Source organism: Taurulus bubalis (genome assembly GCF_910589615.1).
Source record: "Taurulus bubalis genome assembly, chromosome: 20".
Classification (NCBI taxonomy): domain Eukaryota; kingdom Metazoa; phylum Chordata; class Actinopteri; order Perciformes; family Cottidae; genus Taurulus; species Taurulus bubalis.
Genome location: NC_136608.1, coordinates 3,738,191 through 3,758,520, shown reverse-complemented (window position 1 = coordinate 3,758,520; position 20,330 = coordinate 3,738,191). Strand labels below are relative to the sequence as shown.

At 47.7% G+C, this 20,330-nt stretch overlaps 1 protein-coding gene across 1 annotated transcript in view; it reads left to right on the top strand.

Annotated features, from left to right (window-relative positions):
* nav3 (neuron navigator 3) overlaps nucleotides 1-20,330 on the top strand; it is a gene marked incomplete at its 5' end in the record, with an annotated part of 156,519 nt that overhangs the window by 33,195 nt on the left and 102,994 nt on the right. The window contains 2 exons of the mRNA XM_079235753.1: nucleotides 9,574-9,691; nucleotides 11,007-11,059. Of these exons, the coding sequence (XP_079091879.1) occupies nucleotides 9,574-9,691; nucleotides 11,007-11,059 (171 nt within the window). The remainder of the gene's footprint in view (nucleotides 1-9,573; nucleotides 9,692-11,006; nucleotides 11,060-20,330) is intronic.

Genomic DNA, 20,330 nt, shown 5'->3' with positions numbered 1-20,330 from the left:
GCAGGAATGAGCGACTCACAGTCTGTGAGGAGCGAAGGAGAAGAGGCTGCGTGGACCCTGTGACTCAGCAGCTGTGACTCAGGGCCGAGTCACGGACCCCCGGCCCACATTTACAGTAAGCAGAGCGCTGACAGGGTGCAGGCGCACTGTCACTGAACCCTGTTTTTACATTGCGTTAGCTGGAGTGTTCCCGCCTGCTAGCGGAGTGAGTCTGGAGGCGATCGCGCTCCTCTGAGGAGTTTTATCACGACGTCTGCTGCAGATTCAATGTGTTCACGACCCCTCTTTTTTTAACAGCTTTTGCTTTGATTTCTCCTGCGGTTCAAATAAAGGTTAATCGAATGAAATGAGAGATTGGATGAAGGTTCCCCTCACAGAAACGGGTCGCGTAAGGATACACCAATGTGTGTAAGAAGCGGACGCAGTCACCCTGACGTCACCCATTGGCTTGTGCTCTTTGGTTTTTGTGGCCATCTTGTTTTTTTTTGCAAATAGAAGTGACACTAGAGGGTGGAGCAAAGTACAGAGACATTTTGTAGCCGACCAAAATGTTGCAATTCCTTTTCATGAACTGAAAACAAAATGTGAAAGGGTTAAACTTTAAAGATGAAAACACGGACAACTCCCAGACTGCACAATGCCACGGTAGCGACCTGTCAGTCACCTTGTAGCCCCGCCCTAAAGCAGACCCTGTTTTTCATCTACTAAATGAACATCATGCTGTATTGAAGAAGACCATAACCTCAGGTGTACAACGTTTACTGATAATAAACTAATAATTCAGGTGAGGTCATAGACTTCTAGTGACTCCCGGTGGCCATTAGAGAGATTGCAGGTGTATTGCACCTTTCAGAAGCTCGAGGTTGCTGCCTGGGAGGCGACGGGTATCCTGCGTACAGCTCAGGTTCTGCTCATTATCAACCTGCAATTAGCAGCTAAGTCTTGACTGAGCTAGTAGAGCCACAGTAAACACCCTGGGGGATTAATGGCTCCATCACTTGAATGAGTCAATTAATGATCAAGCACATGTTTTATCTGGTCTGCAGGTCCCTCTACTGGTGCAGGCACAGCAGTGGGGTTTATTTAGGTTGAGCAATGTGTGTGTGTGGGAGTCTGGCAGCGCGCCCATCCACTTGGCAGCCCACGTATCCGCGTTGCTATGATTCTGCAGAGGTTTTACTTTCTGCTGGACTCTTTTGATGTGTTCCGGCTTCATCCTTAAGTCGAAGCGAGTTAAACTTTTCTTTTAAGGTGTTTAAAGACACGGGAATTTGTGAAGGCACGTATTGATTTGTGTTAAAAAAAAAAAGCTATTAGAATTACAACGGAGCATCCAGACACTGAAGAAGACCTTCACTCTAACCCCCATGACAGCTCCTTTAGACAGCCAATGAGCTGCGTTCAGACTCCAGCCACTAAGGGTCGGGACCCCAATCTCCCCCTATGGTTCACACATGAGCCAGACTTTGCTTCTATGAAGCGGTGAACAAAATGATTTATATGGTTACTGATATAGGAAGAGTCTCTGGTTCCCATAACTCTGTGGAGGAGAGCATGAAAGAGAAATTAAATGGTTGGAAAATACTTTTATAAATGTTACTCAGTCTGTTTGAGGCTTCAGGCCTTTAATGTACCAGGTGTGGTCATAACCTCAGAATGAGTGTGGACTTCATTAAGAAAACTGTTTAAATAATGTTGGTTAAAAAGCTCCTCATACAATTTGATCCCCATCATCATCATCATCATCATCATCAGTGCTTTGTTGTCGAGCGGCCTTCTGTAAGTCCGACCCCTTCCTCACCGCTCACCTCGCCGTGACCCAACCTCATTAGTCCTGTGATAATGAGAGAAGCAATACGCTGAAGGGGTTCTCCAGAGGATTGATATTGATATTGATAACACAGATTTACACCAAAAGGGACGCAGCACAGGTCTAAATATTCTGACTTCTAAGGCCGACGTTTTTATTCTGCAGTGAGGCGGTCAAACAAAACAAAAGTCAACACTGACCTAAGGTACAAAGAATTTCCTCTCGTCTGAAACACTGGTCCCTGATGTCTTTTTAACCCTACATTTCCCATAATTCAACTCAACAAGTCTCTTTGTCAGACCCTCCAGGGTGCTAAAGGCCTCGTAGACATCATCAGAGCTACTTTCCCCAGAACCTCAGACCCATCATGACCCCATCCCAGTCTGATTAATACCCCTTATGATGAGTCATTTCATAGTGATGTGTCAAAATTGATGGTGACACCTTTTAATTAACAGTTTTTTTAAATGTTATATGTCTCTATCATGAGTGCCGTGCTGCTTTTAAACTATTTCTCAAAAGCGAGTAATGAAAAGCCTTTAAAGGGACATTTCCTTCATTGTGACGGTCCGTAATGTGTTCCTATAAGGTCTGCTTTATGGGTTATGGCTGCAGAGAACACAGGGAAATAATACGTCTCATTACTAACCAAAGAGCCGAAGCCGCTCTGCATTTGAAGTGGCCTGCCGCTCTCAAACAGAGATTCACAGATGATGTCGGGATGAGTCATTAGGTTCATGGGTACCGACCCCGCCGCCTCCCCTCCCGTCTTCTCGCTGCCAACAGCGCCACAGAATGTGCTGCTGGGTGAGGACGCTGAAGGTCAGGGTGGTGGAGCCCTCTGCTGGTCGCCGGGTGGAAGACATTTTCATTCAGAGTGGAGGAACAAGCGTCCTCTGTTGTCTCAGGCTGACGGAGCCCAGGCCATCTCTCAGTGGCTGTCTCCGATTCTCAGCTATTGTAGTGTCCTTGAAAAGACTTGTCAGAGGAAGTTCAACTATTCAAATTAATAAATGTGAGGGTGACGTGATTTGGGGCATGTTTAGCACCTATAATAAAGAAACTAATTAACTAAATACTTAACTTTACTGTCAGATAGAAAACTACAAAAACTAAAGGGGAGTTTTTCCTGTGAGGTCCCGGGACAGAGGATGTCGTATGTGTACAGAGCGTAAAGCCCTCTGAGGCAAATTTGTGATTTTTGGCTATAAAAAAATTATTAAATACATTAAAACTACAACTTTAGGGCTTCTTTGACAAAAAAAGACAAGCAGTGTCTGTCCTGTCCTCTGCCTCTGAGGGCCTTCGTAATAGGAAAAATTAAATAAAAAACATCCCGGGATCCTGGCAGTCTGGCCGGCACCCAATCAAAATCCCATTAATCTGGCGATCTCCATTAATTTGTTTCTCAACAAGCAGATGGCAGAAGCCGATTGAAAGTAAACAGACGTGTGCCGTGCTCTGCATGTAGACGGGCTTTTCTTTACGCGGACCACAAGGGCCGTGGATAGCTTTGTGGGCTTCGAACACAGAGCTTTACCAGCAGAGATGAGAACCCCACTTCCTTCTGACCCGCCATGTGATTACAACCACCGTGTTCCTGTTTCATCTTTGCATTTGTTTCAAACAAAAGTCTGTTCCACTGGAAATGGAATTTGTTTCATCAGCACGGCTGTCCAGTGAAAGTGCCTCCAAATCAGGCTCAGCTGTAAAAGCCAACAGAACCACAACCACTCCAACAGAGGAGCTGACTCATCTCGATATAATGACCAGCCAGCCAGTCGGATGCTGTGAGGAATTGTGACTAATCCGTGCAGGCCGGCGGTGAGTCAGCGTCCTCTGGATTTTGGTTTTGGAGAATACCTCCAATGATGAGGACGTGTTCTGTGTGCGTCCGTCACCTCGGGGCAGCTAATGACACGGCCTGCCCGCTTGTCCCCGGACTTATTTGTGTGTGTATGTGTGTGTTTTGTGAGTGGGCGGAGCCTGCAGAGGTCTGTAGGAATGATTGCAGAGCCCAGAATAGACGGGTGTCAGCCGGAGCCCCTGGGGCGCTTGTTAAGGCCGCCGCCTCCGAGCAAGACACGTTTCAGTGAGGCGATGCCGTGTGTGAGCTAGCAGCTAACTAGCACCCACAGGCTCCTCTGGTGTCACACAAATGTCACACAAATATCTGCTGGCTATTTATATTAGTGCTAGAGCAACATGTCTTTTTCTAATTTCAAGTGACCTGAGCAGACCTAGAGCCAAGATCATAACTTGTTATTATGTTTTTTTTTGACTCTTTCTTTTTTCTGGGTGGAGTTTTTGGGTGTGAGAGGTCTTGCAAGGTCGTGTGTGTGTGTCTGCCGGTGTGTAAGCGTGTGCGCGCCCCTCACCGGCAGCGCAGTGGCAGCGTCTGGCTCGCAGGCCACAGCGAGCCAGACGCTGCCTCACATGCTGCGGTTACCATGGGGAGGTGAGATGCTGCAAAAGTCTCATAAACCTCGCTGTGTGTGTGCATGTGTGCATGTGTGTGTGCGTGCATGTGTGCGTGTGTGTGTGTGTGAGAGCATCTGCTGCAGTCTACATGTCTGTTCAATGAGGACAGACATGATTGCTTGAACACACCGCTTTGGTTTATGGGATTTCTAATATTTTTATCTCGGTGATAAAACATCCTGTAGAGGGGAGGACACTAAATAACAGTGACAGAAGGAAATGATTCACAAATAAATTACAATACATGGCCGCAGCTTATACATGATGAAATATGAACAACGAGCCTTTATTTAGAGCACGGTAGAATATAACTCTCTAACTTTAATACAACTCCTGGAAAGACAGATTCAACAGTACCAGACTGTGTATTTTTTACAGTGTATTCTCGCAAAAATACATCCCTAACTTCCAGTATTTTCTTTTAAATGCTTTCATAATTGCTAGCCATCACGATTATGAAAACCTTTGTCATATATGCGTCTCTTTCTATTCACCGCTTCACCTCAGACTCGTGGATCTGGTCCTCTGGTCTGGGGACATTTTCCCTGTGCAGGTTTGAGGTCAGCGGGATGCTGGCGCTCACAGGCGTTAGGTCCCGTTGTGCCGTTACAGCCCCGGTTTAGATGCGTCCTCCTTCTCTGTGGAGCAGAAGGATGGGAGACATTCTGTGCTGCTGTGGCGAACGGCTGTAACCGCTGTGGGTTTATCAACGCGGTCAACAAACATCTGTCTTTCATTCCTGTCTGCCTGCCGCTGTTGTCTTCCAACTGTCGTTTCTTTTCTTTTCTCACTCTTTTTCTGACCGTCTCTCCCCCTCTTCCCTATCCGGTTGTCTCACGCTGAGTAGCGCGTGCGAGCCCATGTGTCCAAACCTCTCCCCGACGTGCAATTATGTCATCTTCCGCTCTGGGATTTCCCCTGAGAGGACCATGTGCGGGCAAACAATGAGCGAATGTGACGCTTTTTTTTTAGCAGCGTGATCTTAGAGCAGTCAGTGATGCCAGGCCTGGGAGCTATGGTGCTGGTTTAAATCCCACAGCTCCTGGAGGGCCCCGTGAGCAAGGCACCTGCACGACCGGAGCGGCTCAAATGGTACAAATGTGTGCAGCGGGACCTTGAAGGCAGCACGCTAATCCATTTTCCTTGGAAGAAATAAGCCAAACAAACACCTAATAGGCTCTCAGGAAATAGTGAGTAAGACTTTGGCTCGGGAGTCACAGGAGCTTGTTTATAAGCCCCGTTTTCATCCTGACGTGCATTAATTGATTGCTCACATCCATCCGTTTGTTGCATTGGATTGGTGTTTCATCACTGTGATCTGTAGCCGAACACTAAGCAGTTGGCATAGCAACAAACGCGCTCGCCGCCCAGATTTGCAGTCCGTCGCCGGCTCTTCAGCGGATAACGCTGTCACGTAAACAGTTCTTCCTCTTGACGCCTCCTCGCCGGCGCCATGGCCGCAAAGGGAAAAGTGGAGTTGTGTGACTTGTATACGGACCGGCGTAAACTCCCCACTCGGGTGTTTGCGAGCTTGGAGCGGGGCCACGTTGGATCGCTGCCCGCTGCCATTACCTCAGGATGAGGTGGGCTCGAAAGGAGGCCTCTCTTCTCCGCTCCCAGGACGAGGTAATGATGGTTTCTAGAGGGAGCAGAGATGCGTCAGACTCATCCCAGGACACACCAAGAACAGTGGAAATGGCTTCCAGGTGCTCCCATAATGTGACGGGACGCTGACATCTCATGGTTATCTTTCATTCTGAACTCCAACACGAGGTCTCATCTGTTTTCCTGACCCAAGAGGAACCTCCAGGCTTTTGTTTCCTCCACAGGTTGCTGTTGAATACACAGCAGCCTGCCACAGTCTTCCTTTAGGCCAACTTTCAAGCCTGGAAGTTCAACTTCAACTCTATCGTTGAAAGCCTCCGCTCCGCTTTAAAGTGTCTTATGCATAGTGCGACTCGAATACGTGACCTTCACTGTGCATGAATGAATGCTGATTTCACCTTCATCGGCCGGAGGAGGAAGGTTTCTCTGTGCTGACCTGAGATCTGAGCGTTGGTGCCAGAATGACTTTGTGCAACTAGTTTGGACACAATTTAAATTCAAAGCGGTATTTGTTCAGTCTTAAAACGTGGAGGGGGTATTTTTTATTGTGTTTTCATGGAGATACCAACCTGTACTTTGTTGTTTTAATGCAGGAATCATTTTTTACTTCTGTGGTTCTTCCCTAACACCACTTGTCAGCCAGTGCAGACCTTCTGTTGAGCTCAACTTCCCGTGCGCATCTTTGTTGTTGTTGCCTCCACACAAACCTTCATGCCGTCCCATCCTGGCTGCCTGCATCCCCTTCTCCATCACTCAAGGGTGGGTTGTCAAGACCCTGGAGATGAGAGACGAGTAAGAGGAGGAGAACCGGGGTAGAAGCTCCATCACATCACGGCTCCATCGATCTGGCTAACGCAGCTTTTACGTCGTGCCAAGTCTGGGTTGCGTTTGCTCTTCTAGCCGGTGCAGCCACACAGGAGACGTCTCTCTCGGTTTTTCAAAACAGCATTGCACAGCTAAACGTCCTCCGAGCGACTGTACGCATGCACAAACCCCCTTGAAAGCATTTAAGCTCTTAATTCATTAGACGGCGCTGGAATGAAGCCCTGATTAAAGAGCCCATACATCAGCACTCACTCAGTGGAGGGACAGTGATGAACACAGGGAGTCCTGCACAGTTTGACTTCCTCCTCCTCTTCTCAGCCTCTCTCTCTCTCTCGCTTGCTCTCCCTCCTTTCACCCGGCTCCCCCTGGAGGCTCAGCGGCGCCACTGCAGCCTCTGCCAATAACACCTGCGTAGCTGTAGTCACTGCATTGTGATCAGGACCGTTGGAGGCAGTTTACCGGCTCCGGGGCGAGAGACGCTTTTGTTGTGAGCGGCAACTGAGCGGGAGGGAGGGGGAGGGAGGGGAGAGATCTGCACAGAGGAGGAGAGGAGAGGACACTTCATCAGTGAGGATAACATCAGCTGAGAGACCGGACTTCTGCTGATGGATGCTGGCTGCAGAAAGACAGAACGGGTGGGCAAGTGTGTGTGGGGAGTGCTTGTGTGTGTGAGTAGCTGTTAGATGTGTATTGATTGTATGTGCGTGTCGTCTCATCCGGCATGAGCGTCTCCATCACGTCAGTCATCACAGCTGGAGTTTGGCTGAAGCTGATGTTTTGCCTCTGTCGTAGCGCCGGATCTGCCTCCCCCTAAGCGACTGGGACTGAGAGAGAGAGGGAGGGAGAGAGGGAGGGAGAGAGGGAGAGAGAGGAGAGGTGAACGGGTGCAGGAGGCTGATGGCAGACTGAACACCAAGCGAAGAGAGCGGATCAGTGAGTCGGCGCTTCCTGGAAGAAAAGGTTGCGTTTGATGTCAGAAAGCTGCGGGTCCCAGGTCAGGTTCAGGTTCAGGTTCAAACCCGGGACACCGCAGTTACACCTGCAGGCTTCAACATGCTGCGGAGACATTCTTAATTAATTGAGCTCTATTGACGTTCACTCTTTCTCTCATAATGCTTCACACTGGAAAACATCCAGATGGAGAAGCAGATTTCTTCAGATTAATCGGCAAAGTTTATTTTCTCCAATTTAATTTCTGTGTCAAACAAAAGAGTAAAGCACCCAAGAAGGGGTCAGAGGGCAAAGTTGACTCTTAAAGCCACTTGTTGGAACATGGCGGAGTGAGGAATGCATGTTAGAAGTAACTTTCAGCTTCAGAGGCTCGCGTGATCCTTCTTTGGCTTGTTCCATTCAGCGAGCCGAGTGTTGGAGCTCAGAGCGGCATCTTAAAGTGGCCTTCACTTCCTGTGATTGTCATTCTGTGTGGAGCTAGCGTTGCACCGCTGTAAAGCCAACCCTCACTAATGCTGCGTTGACCTCCAGCGTGGAGAGAGCGGCGCCCTGGAGACGCGTGTTTATCAGTCAGATCCCTCCAGGAGCTGCAGCAGATGCAGAGGCAGCTGCTATTTTAGCCACTAATTCGCCCGGATTGAATTCATCCGGCTCCCCGCCTCCTCTGGAGGAAGGGATGGAAAGGCTTCACCGGTTTTTTAAAGTGCATTTTCAACATGGAAATGACTCAAGTAGTGGATGGAAGTTTGTTTGTGTTCTCTTTTTGCTGCTGTCCTGGACATTTTGTGAACTTTTGTGCTAAATTTGGACGTAAACCTCAGTTGAGTCTTTACTGTGATGCTCTAGAAAGAGAGATGTTAAGGCAGCGGGATGTGGCTGCTAAAACAATGCAACACAAGCATCCTCCTCCTCGTCTTCATCACAGGTCCAGCAGCTTGCCTTCAAGCCTTGGTGGACTTTCCCTCACTTCTCCTGTCGGCTCATACACTTTTAATTCCTCCCCACTTTCTCCATCCTCCTGTTTGATGGGATGCGGTTGGCTTTTGCAGTGTGTGTGTGTGTGTGTGTGTGTGTGTGTGCCAGCCCCTCGCGTGTGATCATTTGTATGCATGCATTCTTTTTCTCTCTCTCACTTTACGACATCTCATCGCGGGGAAAGCGGCCGAGGGGAAACCACAACAGATACAAAGTTCTGAGATCATTTCATCACGAGAACCGCGTTTCACGAGGGGAATTCCTCGCTGCAGTTGTGGAGACTTCGTCTGCAGACAGAGACGTTAGAGTCCCTCCACACAGCTTGACACACACTCAACTGAGAGGATTGTTCAGCGTTCAAAGCTCTTCACTGCTGTCTGCTTCTTAGTGAGACGGGTCTGGCGGGACGGTGACTAGAGGGGACGTTTCAGGGCATTTAAAACTACACGGTGACCAGGGAGGGTGACGCTCCTTCGGCCCTCAAGTTGAGGGGACCGCCTGGCACTAAGAGAACCAGATCCTCTGAGTAGTTGCCTCGGTCCTCTGGGGATAAAACAATGTGGTTCACGTCTTTCGGAGCCCGGTGAAACCGCAGCAGCTGTCGAGCTCGAGTCTGTCGACCGGCCGGACAAAGCGCCGCTTATCGGCCGGCTCTCGGGCTCTGATGACAGACGAAGCGGCCGCCAAGAGGCTCAGGTGACAATACAACCGATTATCCGACATCTCCCGGGTTTGGGAGCTGTTACAGCAAACCTCTTCATTAAGACTTCTTGATGATTATAATACACACGTTATTCGTTCCCGTTTGAAGCCGGTTATACTCGTGTCCAGTTTGCTTCTGTCTCACACACACACACGCACACACTCTCTGTCTTTATTTCTCACACACACACACATTGACCGGACATCCTGTTGTGTCGTTGCAGATTTACACGGACTGGGCCAACCACTACCTGGCCAAGTCCGGCTGTCAGCGCCTCATCAAGGACCTGAGCCAGGACGTCACCGATGGAGTCCTGCTGGCACAGATCATCCAGATCATAGGTAGGCACACACACACACACACACACACACACACACACACACACACAATGTGTTATCAGCAGTAATAAAACACTGCGTGTGCCTAATTCATTCTGTCTGGTAAATGAAGCCACCCACACATATACACACACACACACACACACACACAGTTTGGTCTTTGTTGTGGTGGGTTGCAGAGAAGCTGTTCCTCAGCCTGCTATTTGGGCCAAATCTCAGCATCTCTCTCTTGTCTTTCGGGTGGCAGGGTGAGCTGCAGCTCAGATCTGTGGCACCCTGGGGTGCAGTGTGTGTCTCCCCTTGGAACCCAGAGAGACAGAGTGTACCCCTCTCTCTCTCTCCCTCTCTCTCTCTCTCTCTCTTACCAGTGTTGGGCCGTAACACATTTACCGCCTGATGCATTATAGTAATGTGCTTTCCCGGTTTGAGCAAAGATTACAGTTAAAATGCAGCCAGGGCTCCTCTGAGACGCTGCTGCTCCGGTCAGAGAAACCTCGCGTACGGACGGGTCGACACAGGATGACTCACTGCCATCATAACGACATCATGAAGGAATAAGTGACGGAGACAATACAGCTGTAGCGTGCAGGCGTTACTTCCTCAACCACGTACAACTGCTTTTTAATCAAACATCTGCAACAGACGTATACTTTGTGGTCTATTAACAGTCGGTAAATACCAACACTGACTGTTGAACCCGCCACTAATCACAGCGGGATAAATAATACAGCGCTGGCTCTCTCTTCTTTTTCTTCTTCTGACATCCACTGTCTTCTCTCTCTCTCTCTCTCTGGGATTCCCTGTGTTTATCACACTCCAACACTCACAAACACATTTCCCTCTCTATTACATATGCTGTCTTTCTCACAGATGCCGTCTGTCTCCCTAAATCTCTCCCTCTTTTTTTTTCAACCCGTCTTCCTTGCTCTCTTGTTCTCTCCAACCTCTCTCTCTCTCTCTCCCTCCCTCCCTCCTTACCTCTCTCTCTGTCTCCCTCCCTCCCTCCCTACCTCTCTCTCTCGTTGGATTGAAACTTTACCCTCCCTGCTCGCCCCCCAACAGACAATGAGGCCAAGCTGGCCTGTCAGTAATTCTCTGGCGGCAGCTGACGAATTAGGCAGCGTTGCCTCCCAGACCCTTTTCCTGCATCGCTCCGCACCTCAACACACACACACACACACACACACACACACACACACTCCTATGCTAACCTCAGCAGAGGTTTCCTACTGGATTTATGCACCTGAACTCTAAAGTCACTGGACGTGATGTTGAAGTTCGGTGAACATCTCGTTTCTTCGTTCCCTCTGTCACGCAGCGAATGAGAAGGTGGAGGATATCAACGGCAGCCCCAGGAGCCAGTCGCAAATGGTGAGTGTTACAACTTTGATATTTAACTCGATCCATCTTTAACGCACTGAGAATCATCTTAAGGGGGAATATCTGAAGCTACTTCATACGTCTGCTACACTTCAGTGGGATATATTGTGCTTTTCGCGCCGCTACACTAGCTTCACAGCTGTTGCGACTGCTCGGCTTCAGATAACAGAACACACAAGAAGAGCTTCTAAAACACGATGCATTGTTAAAGCGGTGGCCCCCGACCTTTTTGGCTCGTGGCTCCCACAGAAAGCAGCGTCTCCTTGTCATATTTTAGATGTAAGAGTTGTTAGCAGTTCCACCAAGGAGACTTTTGTCCCTGAAACTTCTCCAATGGAAATGATTTGATATAATAAAAAACATTTTAAAAGGTGACGGACTTTAGAGTCATCCTGCGGCCCTTTGGAGGGCCCCGGCCCCTAGATTGAGACCCTCAAGGCAAAGATACCTCATCCCATAAAGTAGTTAAAATCAGCTCCGTCTCGAGCAGCGTCGTGGTTAAAATGGCTTCAGCCTCAACTCGCCACTTGTTGCTCTGCGTCTTCATTTCCTCCATGATTCCAAGCAGCCACTCGTAAACCACGCCGGTCACAAACCATCATCGTCTTTACGGTTCAGAAAGATGGCGATGACTGTAGTAACCACGCGGCCACTTAACCTGAGAACGTTTTCAAAACCCCCGACACGCTCGACCGACTAATAATCGGTGTAATCTGGCCGAGCGACGCTGGCGGCGTCCCACCCCTCTCGCTTTTTAACGAGATGACGGGCTGCTCCACCGCTGATTGTCGTCACTGGGAGATGATTGCCCCTCACTTTAACGAGAGTTGACTGTGTTTATGCAGCGTCGGTTTGGCCCTGGCATCGGCCCTCCTTCCATTAAACGTGACTAAGGCTGCTTAGCTGCTGCGGCGGGCTGCGGGCCCTCGTGCCCCTGTCTTTAAAGCTGTGTTTTGTATATGGACAGCTTCCTGTGCAGCGCTCTCTGCACCACGTTGTCCTAATGTGTGAGTGCATCGGGGAGAACCTGAGGATTCTTTCCACGAGGGCCTCGCTACTGGTTTCATGCGTCCATCAGAGTTCTTCCTGCGGCTGCAATGGAGGTCAGATAAATAACATTAAAGGAGCAGGAAGAGCATGTCAAGGTCATGTAATGTGAGAGCTGGTGACTCCGTGCCGTCAGCCCGTGAGCAGAATGTGTCAAAACCAGCTCTGGTATAAACTCCCGAGCATTTATTTATTTACTTGTTGTCACATGAAGTGAATCTGGTCCGGACTGACGCACAGGCACAGGTCGCTAAGGGCGTGTGTGTGTGTGTGTGTGTGTGTGTGTGCGTGTGTGTGTCTTGCTCTTTGTCTCAGTGACGTACTAAGCCCACTGATCCACCACCTGCTCTGACCACTGAGGGCCCAGGCTGCTTGGGAAACTGAAGTTTTGAGGAAGCACGGTTGCTTACGGCGTGGGCGCAAAAAGGGGGGAGGAAACATCTGACACACACACACACACACACACACATAACATCCAGATAGATGGTGAGCAGAACGCACTGCGTGGAAAGAATCGTGAACCGTCATGGAAGGGATCGTATAGATAGACGATCTCTTGGGTTACCAGAAGTGGAAAGGGAGTCAAAACAAAAGTGTGGTGCTTTTTTCCTCATTAAATATAAAGTGATTGTTACTCGAATCTGCTTTTTGGTCATTATTAAGAAAAGAATGAGTCCACGTGGCACCGATGATGCGGGTCAATCGCTGCCTTCCCTTTCAGTCCATGTGAATGTGACCGTACTCTCCGGTTGTTATGAAAACAGAAAGTCAGTGTGAACAGGAACGAGGCCAGAATTATGAAGCAATAATGTAGCGTTTCCTCTCCTTGGCCGGACCGAGGGAGCTAAACCCCGAGTGAGGCTGAGGTGGTGACACGTGAACGTGTTGCTCTCCAAGTGCTAAACTAATTAGTTTGACTTGTTTATCCCACGGCTTGGACGCCGTTATCAATCTGAAGACTATTTTACAGACAGCTCCCCCACCCCGTCTTGAGAATAATTCATTTTTTAGACACTTTTGGCCACATATTGACAACTCGATCCATGAATATAGGGCCACCTACTGTAGCACCTGCAGCTGAAACTCCATCACAGTTGCAGCTGTCGGTGGCGGACGAGTCTGATTTAGTTCTTCTTCCGCCCACTCGGGACTCGAACCGGTGACCCCGCAGGCACAAGCCGGTCCGTCCGAGCGGCGGGTCGCTGCCGGCCCGGTGAGTGGACCGAGGCCAACGGGAGCAGCTGCTGGAGGCCGAGGAGCAGGAAGCCAGCGCGGCACCGGCATCTGCAAGCTTTTAGGGATAATCTGCTAACATAATGTGCTCTTCTTCTGCAAACCCACGTGTCCACGATGAGAGGGATCCACGAGTCAGCTGAAGTCCTCGCGTTTCCTGCAGTGCTAATCCAACGGGGGGTTAACTTGGCCGCTGCGTGGACGATCAGTAAGACTAATCACCAAGAAAGGTCTTTTATGGCTTCTCTCAGGCATCGGACTCCAGCGGACAATTCATCCACTCTTCCTTCCAAAGTTATTCGGTTTCTAAATGCTCCAGTCCTGTAGTGGAGTACGGTGAGTGATAGTGATCTCCATGTTTGCTGTTTATTGGAGCTTAGCCTTCATACAGGATGATCCTTATGACTGTGAGGCCAAACATATCACCTCTGACTGCGGAGGGCTAAAGCCATTAGTGGACCATTAATAGCCATAATAGTGATCTAATGTGCTCTCTTCAGGAACAATATGTAAAAGAGTCTGACCTGTGATCTCCTGTCTGCTTCAGTTTATTTATAGCGTGTGGTGTTAATACTAAAAGGTCAAACTGTGGTCACTTGGTTGAACGGCCCAGCTTTTTAAAATGCCGTCTCATAACCTTCCTTGGACTAGATTTAACGCAAAAAAAAAAGACTTCCAGCCTTTAACTAACTGCCCGTTGATCCTCTCCCAGAATCCCTGCTCTTTACTGCTTTGAAAAATGCAGACAGGTTTCCTTCCTTAATGTTTCTCTCGAGCTTTGAGCAAACGTGCAGCGACTCCACAACAACACGTCAGACCCTCTACTCTGGCCGCTTCCAGAAGCAAGAGAATGCGTATTTCCCTTTTGGATTTCATGTAGACACATCTAGGGCTCTAATGCACATGATACTCCACACTTTGGAGACGATCCCAGCTGTCAGACTGGACGAAATTGCGAACAGCTTGTGTCCGGTGTGTCCCGGGCAATAGTTTAACTTGGATTTATTTGTGTAAGTGATAGCTGGGACGAGCCGTAGACCGCATATTTGTTCCTGGAAGGAATCGTCTGAAACCTGCTGAGCGAGTCCGGGATGATAATGAGGATTGAGCGGCGTGGCTTTGAACTCAGCGGAGACTTGAGTCTGGTTCTGGTTCTTCCATTGGATTGAGCATGTCTTGTTTTTAGCTGTGTGATAGTCGGTATGAGTGCGTGCAGAACATGTGGATTAGAACATGGATGTGATTCAGTGGGTAGAAAAGAGACCTGAGGCAGCTTTGGAGACCGAAGTTTAGGTCCATAATGTTTTGTTTTTATTATTCAGTAGCTTCCCAGGCGTGTAGTGTACCTTTTATGTATTCAAATCCATTCATTTAAATTTAAAGAGCCAACATTTCCTCACGCCCTTCTTCAAATGTTTTCTAGCAACTGAACAATGCACCAGTGGATTAGCAAATCCCATGTTCTGCAATGTCAAATAACGTCACCAGACTCCATTCACGAAAAACTTAATTTTATCTCACAGAATACTTATAAGGCATACGCACACACACACATAAACCAATTGGAACTTTCAGTTATTTCCAACTAAGCACAGCTGAGGTTGACTGAACCAGCGCTAGCATTCACACTACTCATAACCTTATGGATCCGCTTACTTACGGAACCTACGTTGCTGCTTTTGCTTTTTGCGATCGACAGTGGGCTATTTCATTTGAAGAAAACCCAAAAGAACACAGATGAACTTGCCCTTTAATGTCCTCTCCTATCATCTCACACGGGCTCTCACCTTTTCTAGATGACTTGTCCACTTGCAACGAAAGGGATTTGGATACATTTGTCAGCTAAGTGTGTGTGATGTAAAACTATAAACGCTTTCCTTGGATGAAGGATCTTACATTTGTGTGAAGCCTTCTGAAGGTCTCACTCTGCAACGTCTCTCTCCCAGTGCAAGGCAAGTTTATTTGTAGAGCACATTTCAACAACAAGGCGATTCAAAGTGCTTCACATAAAACCATTAAAAGCATCAAAACATAATGCAGATTTAAAAACAGTTAAGAAAACATTAAAACAGTCAAAAAGCAAAATAAAAAATAAAAGTTGAAAAAGCAAAATAAAAAATAAAAGTTGACCTGCAGCTTTCAGGGACTTTGTTCCAGATATGTGGAGCAGAAAAGCTGAACGCTGCTTCTCCATGTTTAGTTCTGACTCTTGGAACAGGAAGTAGACCCGTCCCAGACAACCTGAGTGTCCGGGATGGTTCATAAGGTAGCAGCAGATCACAAACATACTCAGGCCCTAAACCATTCAGTGCTTTATAAACCAGCAGCAGGATTTTAAGGCAATTCTTTGTTCTTTCTTTGACGAGGGAGCCAGTGCAAAGATCTCAGAACTGGAGTGATGTGATCCACTGTCCTGGTCTTAGTGAGGACTCGAGCTGCAGCGCTTTCTGATTGACTTTTTACAGAGGCCTGTGAACACACCGTTACAGTAGTCAAGTCTACTGAAGATAAATGCATGGACAAGTTTCTCCTTCTTCTGTTGAGACATACGTCCTCTAACCCTTGATATATTCTTCGGGTGATAGTCGGCTGATTGTGTAATTGGTTTATATGGCTGTTCAGGTTGAGGTCTGAATCCATAACTACACCTAGATTTCTGGCTTGGTTTGAGGTTTTTAACATTACTGATTGAAGCTGAGCGCTGACTTTCAATCGTTCGTCCTTGGGACCAAAAACAATTACTTCTGGCACATCCAGTTATTGATTTCTTCAATGCATTTAGCCAGCCCTTGTATGGGACTATAGTCCCCTGGTGATATAGTTATGTAGAGTTGTGTGTCATCTGCATAATTATGATAACACACATTGTTGTTTTTCATAATCTGAGCCAGTGGAAGCATGTAGATGTTGAACAGAAGAGGCCCCAGTATTGAACCTTGGGGAACACCACATGTCATCCTAGTCAGCTCTGATGTGTAATTTGCTACCGACATAAAGTATTGTCGGTCCTTCAAGTAGGATTCAAACTAGTTAAGTGCTGCGCCAGAGTCCTACCCAGACTTTCAGTCTGTCTAGTAGTATGTCATGATCAACCGTGTCGAATGCAGCACTGAGATCCAGTAATACTAAGACTGAGGTTCTGCCACTGTCTGTGTTTAAGTGGATGTCGTTGAAAACCTTAACAAGAGCAGTTTCAGTACTGTGGTGCTGATGAAAGCCGGACTTGAAGACATCAACACAGTTATTTTCACTGGAAGACATCAACACAGTTATTTTCAGCCAAGAAGTGCACAAGAAGTGTAAAACCTCACGGTCTCTGTATGTTCCCCTAATCGTGCAGACAACCAATGGAGTTATTATATGTGCACCCAGGTTGTTGAGTGAAGTGAAGGACTTTTGATATTCTTAATTCCTCAGAAATTCCTCATACAGGAGAGCGGTATGCAAGGGACCCAGAAGAGGCCGACTCAGCAGAAAATATTAAAGCCTCGCAACACTAATCCTCCTCATTATGGACAGACATCATTAGCAGACCGGAGAGCGCTTCCCTGCAATACGGATGACTGTGCAGTTTCTCTTTCTGTGTGTGTGTGCGTGTGTGTGTGTGTGTGTGTGTGTGTGTGTGTGTGTTTCTAGCGTCCTCAGCAGAAGATGTCAGGGAAAAACCAACACTGTCAAAATCGTACACGAATGCAAAGATGCAGAGATGCAAACATGTGTCAGCAGAACAGCGCAGAGCGATTGCATCACACGACTCAACGTTTAAACGTTTCTCATTTGTGGTATTGGATTTGAAAGTGTGTCATGGATCACACTTGGGTCGACTATATGCAGCCTTGGCTCTCTTCCAATCCAGTCTGATTTTACTATTTCATTTCTTTGGCTGTTGATTTACGGCGAGGCAGCGTTTGTGTGAAACTGCAATGGAATTTGTCAAATTTGAGTGCACCACATATTTCAAGATAAATGAGTTTATGTTATGTTGTGATTTGTTTTGTGTTTTTAATAAGTCTGAATTCAGATCATTTCTGAATACATTTTAAATATATTGTAGTGCTGTCAGAAGTAAAACGTTTTCTGTGGGAGAATATCCGTCTACTTCAAACTAAAGAGAAGATCCTGTGCTTCAAAGCTTTTAGGTGTTTTTTTGATTAATAAATGACGAATTAGACTTGATGATGGTGCTCGGTGAAGAGTTAAGGGATCAACAAAGTCACTTGCGTTTGCTTGCACAACATTTCTCTGCAATCAATCTAACAGTTGCCGAGATATTTTAGTCCAAAGTGGTGATGAACGGACAGACAAACATTGCCAACCACATCGTCAGTGACTATAAATCTTTCAACTAAACTTAATTCAACAAACTTATTGGAAGCAGCAATATGATTAGTAATTTCTACTCATTCTGGAAAAGTACCACCGTTCAGTATTTTGGCAGTGGAGGCAGGTTTGGACTGTGTGCTGCCTTTGAGGTCTAATTGAGTCTTGGGTTTCTTGGAGACTATAAAAGCCCACGAGTCTCATCTGGGCTCCATCTGTTGGCAGCCTGCACACCAGCCAGACAAGAGGACAAATGGCACGAGGCAGTCAGCGGTATCATCCTCACTGGACGGATGCTTCATCATCAGCACAGCGCGCCATTAATCTCAGCAGCTAATTGATCCTGTGTTCCTAATTTGAGCCCCTGGCCCGGGTTCCTGCAAGGCCAAACCGACTGGCATCTGCGTGACACTCGTTCCTCAGGTCGTTGATTTTGAGCACACCAGCCTCGGCTGTCAGGCTACTCACCCGTAATTGGAGCCGGTCGGTCTGGAGACACGCAGACAAACGGATGATGGGAACTCTGGGCTCCTGGAACATCCCTGATGTCATTGTGCGTGCCCGGCGACTGGCAGCGAGTGGCCGACACTGAGCCCAGGCAGATGGCCCGTTTGGACTGCTGGAGCCATATCGTTCGCTCTCTCTTCTTGCTCACAGGCTGGATGCCGTGATGGAAGAGCGACCTGAAGGTTTTAAGTTCAAATCCCTTGGCAGATGGAAAGCCATTGTTTTGTCCAAAACATTCATTACCATGAAGAACTCTAGACCTTCTGCCCAGGCCAGGTTAGTGATTAGCTGATGATGGACACAGTGGAGCAGTGGGCCGATACATCTCTGGAGCTAGTGGAGGCCCAAAACTCAGCTGAAAAGAAAGGGAATATTGGACTTACATCCGTCCGTTGGACATGAACACAACTCCAACTGTAGACGCCTTGGATTCATAACGGTTACAATGAATTAAAAAAAGGCACACATTTTAAAGGGTAACTTACATCGAACAAAGAGTTCGGACATTTGTGTTTGGTAGATTATTTCTCTAATGTAACAATGCTTCTTGGCAATCAATTGTATAGCGTTGGAAAGCCTGTTTGTTTCTCTTTCAAACGGTGCCCCATTTGTAAGGAACGTGCATTTGTGGGATGAGCAGCACAGCTGAGTATGTGGGTTGCGCCCATGGACAATTTGCCAAATCTTTTCTGCCAATGCCAAACAGCTTATTCTGCTGTTGCTATTGACTCTTGTTTTGAGCTTCCGGTTCCCCAAAGGTGCTTCATTGGAGCAATCTCAATGCAGAGAGATATCGAGATGAGATTCTGCACCCAGTGGCAATCCCATGGCTCCCCAGTCTGGGACCGAAGTCCATCCTCCCAAGATGTCAGCGTTCGCCCCCACAGAGCGGGGAGTAGAGAGACTGGAATGGCCTCCAGCACTCCTGACCTCAACCCAATTGAACACTTGTTGATCATCTTGGTAATAATCTACCAAACACAAATTTCCGAACTTTTTTATTCAATGTTTATATATAGTATAATAGTTTTCTGACCTTTCAAAGCGCTCAAAACTACATGCAAGCATGCACTCCCCTCATTGTATCTGCCAGATGTTAAAGAGAGCTGGTTGAGAGATGCTGGTCCTTAATATATTGCGCTGTGAGAACAGTATAAATCATGAGATGCATAGTTTCAACAGGAACAGTTGGTGGTGATCCATCTTCATGTGTTATCCACATATTGAAAAGGAGATCGTTGCCAGTGCATCCATGTATCTTGTTTGGACTGACGCACGTTTGTCTTGCTTTCAGCGCAGTGCGCAATCAAAGAGCAAGATATCCAGTGTCAGCGTGTTTCGTAATAGTGCAACGGGCGTTGAAAGGCGGCGCATGATGAATGTGTGATGCCCCGAATTAGGATGTCTAGAGGCAGGACCAAGTACTTGGATTGCGATTCGGTTTTGTAATGTATGGCTGCCCGAGTGCCTCAGCAGCTGTTGCGCTAAAACTGCTCTCACACCGCGTGAGCATCGCTCTCCCCGACTCTCGTGAAGCTTCTTTTGGGGTCCATCTTTTTCTTTGCTCCTCAAAAGCCAAAGCAAAGGCCGCCGCTCTCGAACGGCAGCCGGTTTAGCAGCACGGACGCAGCACCCAGGGGCTTGTTCCAGGCTCGCTTGTAGCTCAATTGGAAGCTTTTAATCACTCATTATAACTGAATGGCATCGGCAGATGTTCTGTTAAGGGAGCGATGAGCTGGCTGGTTAAAGCGGGCGCGGTGGAGGACTGGTAACCTTTGATCTCGTTGGACCGTGAAGCACCAGCTGCAGTCTCTCTTTACTATTCTGAACCTTTACTCATTCACACCTAATAAAGTATAAATCGGTCTTTTTTACAAATCCCCTGCGTCCTGCCTGTGAGGAGAGCTGTGTTCTCTTTCTCCTTGTTTTACTGTTACCCTTTTTGTTTGGCAGCTCATCCAGAGCTAGGCCGCCTTGGCTGGTGCTGTGCTTCCTCAGTAAAGCTCAAACCTCGACACGGCTGAGCGCTGAGCGTCACTCCCAAACCGAGGGAGGCTCGTCGCAAAAAAACAACAGCCACTGCGATTTGTGTCAAAAAGCTCAAAGTGCATGACTTTTGATTGGATTTTCTTTTTAACAAAAAAGACATTTGTTG